At 45.5% G+C, this 5,160-nt stretch overlaps 1 protein-coding gene across 1 annotated transcript; it reads right to left on the bottom strand.

Moving 5' to 3' along the window:
* Positions 1-933: 933 nt before the first annotated feature.
* Positions 934-5,050, bottom strand: qdpra (quinoid dihydropteridine reductase a). The gene is made up of 3 exons (XM_079352295.1): positions 4,935-5,050; positions 3,266-3,349; positions 934-1,968 (listed from the first exon to the last, which is right to left on the bottom strand). Exons 1-3 carry the CDS (start codon positions 5,039-5,041, stop codon positions 1,866-1,868), a joined length of 294 nt encoding a protein of 97 aa, XP_079208421.1. The 5' UTR covers positions 5,042-5,050; the 3' UTR covers positions 934-1,865.
* Between the last annotated feature and the right edge of the window lie 110 nt (positions 5,051-5,160).

Raw genomic sequence — 5,160 nt, 5'->3', positions numbered from 1 at the left:
ATGACGAGGTGTTTGAGGGAGAAGGCTGATGTTGCTCATTAGATTAATTAGGGCTCCTTCAGTTTGTCGTGTTCTGATCTATGGCGGACTCTGAGACGTTCTGGGACAGCTTGTTGTTCCTGTAAACAAACTACAACTAACAACTCAGAGCAACTAAACCTGTGGCGTACAGTACAGGCACGGTGTGGCTGCTAGTCTAAAATCATACACAGATATTTCATGTGACATATTAGAGCACAGGTGTCAAACTCCAGTCCTGGAGGGCCGGCTTCCTCAGACTTTTAGACGTCTCCCTGCTCTAACACACCTGCTTTAAACCAATGTGCTGTCATTAAGCTCTGCAGAAGCCTGATAACGAGTCACTCATTGGTTTCAGCTGCGTCCAAGCAGGGAGACATCTAGCAGTCTGAGGAAGCCGGCCCTCCAGGACTGGAGTTTGACACCCCTGTATTAGAGGAACACTAACAGCAGTCCCACTGCAGCGTTGGTCATTTCATTGGGATGCAACACAAGAAGGTAGCCCTCGTGGTCTTTTATAAAAATGCCAACCCGTGTGATGGTCCAGACATAAAACAGGACGGATGGATATCTGGCCTACGTGCATCTGCAAAAACAAACTACAGTATAATATGAGCGAGCAGATTTGATTTGGTTCTTAGTTTAGCACAGAAAGTGAAGTGACCTCAGAGTTAGTTGTTTTTTGTTCACGGTGCCATCTGCACACCTCATTGGACAACTTTTTTTTTTTAATGCATTGCTGCTGAGCAGTTGTTTCCACAGGTGACATAAATCGTGCGTGCATTTCAAGCAGCCGTCGTGTTTGAGCGTCCATCCTAAGTGATTCATGCGTTCTAGCTGTGATACTAAGAGACAAAGTTTATTCCAAGGTCAGAATGAAATTTCAACCTCCAACTGACATTTTTCCTTCAAACCTTTTTTGTTTGTTTTTTTGTTTTATTGTGAAATGGACACAGTTACAATACATGACTTTAAAAATCCACAAGAGGAACAGAGCACCTTGTTCACATGGCCAGACATCAAGGACACTTGGACTCGACAACGACAGACAAAAAAATAAGGCCACTCCACTTGGAAAGTCTTTTTGTCCGTCTGAGAGAGGACGATGGCTTTGCTTTGACTTTGGACTGTTTGTCGGCTCTCGAGGTTCCTCCGTCACGGCGACTTCTTGCAAACTAAAAAGCTCTTCAGATGGATCACGTCAACGCTGAACTGACACTGACAACGACTTTAGCTAACGTCTGTACGAGGCTACAGATTTGGATCCTTACAGAGGAAAACTATAGGGAAAGCTCAGGACAGCCTGCATCGTCGTGATTTTAACATTACGATTGTACAGATGCCGCTACCACACAGAACAACAACAGTACGGTACACATCACACGATGAACATTAGTGAGCACTCCCTGCAGACTCTGGACATAAAAAAGGGCTAAGGAAACATTTAGATATGAAATTTTCACGTTTAAAATCCTTCACTGATCTTTAAGAGCGTACGTTTGAATGCACTTTTGAGTGTGATGCAAACTGGTGATGATGGCAAATTTGACACTGCCAGCTCACTGTCGGGATAAATGCAGGGATTTGCAGCTAGATGGCGATGTGGGGCTGCACGTGTTTGGTGAACGCCTCTTCCTCCTTCTCAAAAACAAACCCGTCTGGCAGCCTCTCTCAGCCATCTCTCCTCTTCCCCTCTTCATCACTCCCTCTATCTCTATGAACTGACCTTCCATCCTCCTCCTCCTCCTCTTCCTACCAGTTTATCTGTGTGCAGCTTCCTCTCATCCCTCCCTCCCTCTCTATCTCTAAACCCCTCCATCCTCGTCTCCACAGCTCTTCTCCGTCCTCTACTCCGCAGGCACCGCCTGAGTCTCCCCTCCGGAGGTCACCAGCTGCATCAGGCTTCCAGAAGCCGGCCGGTTCACTCCTGTGGCCCAGTTAAAGAACAGTCTGGAGGAAAACGCAGAAATGCAAGAAATATCAGCTTAACAGCCAAAAGTCAAAAGGTGGATTTGTGCACACACTGCAGTATTAAAGAAATTCACTACAGTGGATTTTAGTTTCGCACCAAGAACGTCCAAGATGATTTTACATGTTGAGAACATTTGAACGATTAGGAGGCTCACTGGAATCAATGCACACCCACAATCACCTGAACCTCCTGAATCCACTAGATCGGTACTTAGAAATCAGAGGGAAGCGTAAAGCGTCAGCTTCATCCGACGACATGCAGCAGTTTTGAAAACATGGTCGTAAAACAGATTTTTTGGATAGAACCGTTTGACCTGTGAGATGATAAAAGTGTGCAGCCCTCTCTCTTATATCTACATGTTATTCACAGGACGTCATCAATCATGTGTGATGCATCCATTATCTGTTTTGGATTTACTGTAAAAAAATCTGACTTCTGCGTCGAGTTCACTGTGAAAAAAAATGTAATTAATTGTGACGCCGTACACTAGACAAACTACAAACACTTAGGATTTCATTTGAAATAAAAAAAAAAGCCCAATTATACCCGACACTGGTATTGCATCAGCACTACGATAGAGCACAACTTTAACATCTATGAACCGTAGTTCTATAGTTACTGTCAGTTTTCATGCTGAGAAAGTTCCACTTCCTCGTCTCAAAGTTTTTATGTGGTCTATTTTCTGGAGTGTTGCGACTTAACGCTAAAAGAATAAAGATACAGACACAGAGAGTGCCAGCCGTCATGTCTTCACCCTCAGATTATTTCTATTTCAGAGCCTCGTGTGTGTCCTCGGAGATTATCAATCAAATCCCCTCTAATCTAGCTCGGCCTGCACTCAGGGTCAGCACTGATGAGGGGGAGTCCTCCTCAATAACGCCAGCTTCCAAAATGCTCAGCATTCAAATCTAGTTTGAATCTAGTTGATTTGTTTAGCGGAGACTTAAAGGGTTGGAGCCTTCTTTAAAAACTAGAATATTCCCTTTCAGAGGTTTATAATGGGAATGCACTGAAGGGGCGTTTTGACGGATTCGCTGCTTTAATCCTGAGAATTTATCGCACACACAGGAGGCATCTTATTGCACGGATCAGTGACGTGTGCAAGCTGTTATCGTGCATGTTTTACTGTGTGATCGTCAACAAAGCTCCAATCGCAGCAGGCGGAAATGTGACTGGTGTTTACATGAAATGTTCTTACATTGATGAAAACAGACAAAAGTAAAAACAGCCTAAACACGATGACAGTGCATCACAACATGAAATCAATATCCTCACTCTGCAATGAACTCCAGCGGCGTCCAGGAGCCGAAATCTGCGTCTGGCATGAACTTCCTGTTCATTGGGGTATCCAAGGTAACCCTGTCAAAATTAAACCAGATGGCAATCAGAGAGAGAGAGAGCGAGCGAGCAGGCAGACTGCAGCACCTCAGCAGAGAACAATCAGAGAGCACTGGGTTCAACATCATGGTCGGGCTTCTTTTAATCTCAGTCATACATTCATATATAAGATATTTAACACTGAACCTGAAGCACCTGAAGAAGAACAGCAACTGTTTTGATCCAGTAGGTGTCGCCCTTGAGCTACAACATGAAACCAAAACAACCTGCGGTTTGGCCACGCCTCCTCCAGAGACACACCTCCAACTCCTCAGCGTATTTAAGCGCCGATAAGCCAGCTGCAATAACCCGTTTGTCCTGGACTGTTCTGTTAGCATGCTGACGTTAGCACACTTCTGTTAGCACATAGCCTCACATTGCATGTAAACTCAAAGAATGACCCGCGATCTAAAGACGCGTCAGGACGGATATTTGTTTGAAACTTCACAGTGAGAGCAGCTTGTGTGCAGCCTGGAAGTTCTTTAGTTTGCAGGAACGTACCACGTAAAAATAAATCAATAATCCATCACACATCGAAAATAACTTTACTGTATTTTACTGTGACGGAACAATGTGTGTAGCCTGCAGCTTCCTCAGGCTCGTCCAGCACAATCACCTCACACCAAATATATACACACATATATATGTGTGTGTAGGCGAACGCTCCAGGTACCAGTGTCAGCTCATAACTCATTAGGATTTATTTTCGGGTTTTTTATGTTTTACTGTAGAGACAGCACAGCGGATCGAGTCGAGGAGTGATAAGCCGACCACGATGAGGGAAACATGGAGCGCCCGCAGCAACCACAAGGCCACCGCCGCCCCAACTCTCCCGTTTTAAAGGTGATATGTAGGTAACATCTTCGGACCAAAACGTCTCTGTCTTTGTGGAAAACACTGTGTGCTCTAAACGCCTCCAGCTGCTCCATAGTGTTGGTAAATGGCGCTCCAGCAGCTCAGAGGGGGAGGGGGGGGATGAGAGAGGGAGGGAGGATGCAGGCTGAAACAGAAATGCAAGTCATGGGGCTAATGCTGAACAGATGTGACAGAGAGGCAGAGTCAGTGCAGCTTCATGTTTAAAATGTAAAACACAACCAAAGAGAGAAGAGGAGGGAGACCCACCCCGGGAAATTCAGCTTTCCTGCTTCTCAGGATGACTGTGCAGGTTTCGAAAATTCAATAAGCAAACAGGAAGGGGGGGGGGGGGGGGGGGGAATCATGTAACGTGCTGTGCGTCATTCATCTCTAACAGATCATCTTTATGTTCCTGCAGCTTCTGTTGAGCTCATCAAACAGGGAAAAAACAAGCATGTTGCAAATGCACAATGACTAATTCTTCACTCCTCTTATTGCATCGTTTGTGCACTGAAGGTTTCATCTGTGTGTGGGAAACATTCAGGAAGTTTCTATGTACCTACTATCTATCTATTTCAACTCCTCAGTGACTTTACTGACTCGTGTCATGGTATTCTATACTCATGTGAGATGTTGATGCACTGACCTGTGATTGCTGTAAAACCTCCCCATTGACCCCCAACACACACACACACACACACACACTACTCACGGTAGTATGGCCACAGCAGCGGCTCCCGATGGCATCCCACTGTTCTTTTCTGCGAGACTCTGACACAGCTGGTGGACGGCAGCTTTGGCCATGCCGTATCCTACCATACCTGAGGATCACAGAACATTTCCTTTAGAGTGCTGGAGGCGTGACGGCACGGACCGCATCAAATGCATCGCACACTGTGAGGGTGACATTGATTTAAATACTGAGAGGTCAAGTGGAC

Source organism: Symphodus melops, assembly GCF_947650265.1.
Source record: "Symphodus melops genome assembly, chromosome: 9".
In the NCBI taxonomy this organism is placed as follows: domain Eukaryota; kingdom Metazoa; phylum Chordata; class Actinopteri; order Labriformes; family Labridae; genus Symphodus; species Symphodus melops.
Note: the sequence above shows the minus strand (reverse complement) of the source record. Positions and strands in the feature narration are given on the sequence as shown.

Excerpts from the sequence above, each read along its gene's own strand:
- qdpra (XM_079352295.1), bottom strand. The coding sequence starts at position 5,041 with ATGGTAGGATACGGCATGGCCAAAGCTGCCGTCCACCAGCTGTGTCAG. Across the intron at positions 3,350-4,934 it reads GCTGCTGTGGCCATACTACC|GGTTACCTTGGATACCCCAA; the intron begins GTGAGTAGTGTG and ends TAATTTTGACAG. Across the intron at positions 1,969-3,265 it reads CCGCTGGAGTTCATTGCAGA|ACTGTTCTTTAACTGGGCCA; the intron begins GTGAGGATATTG and ends GTTTTCCTCCAG.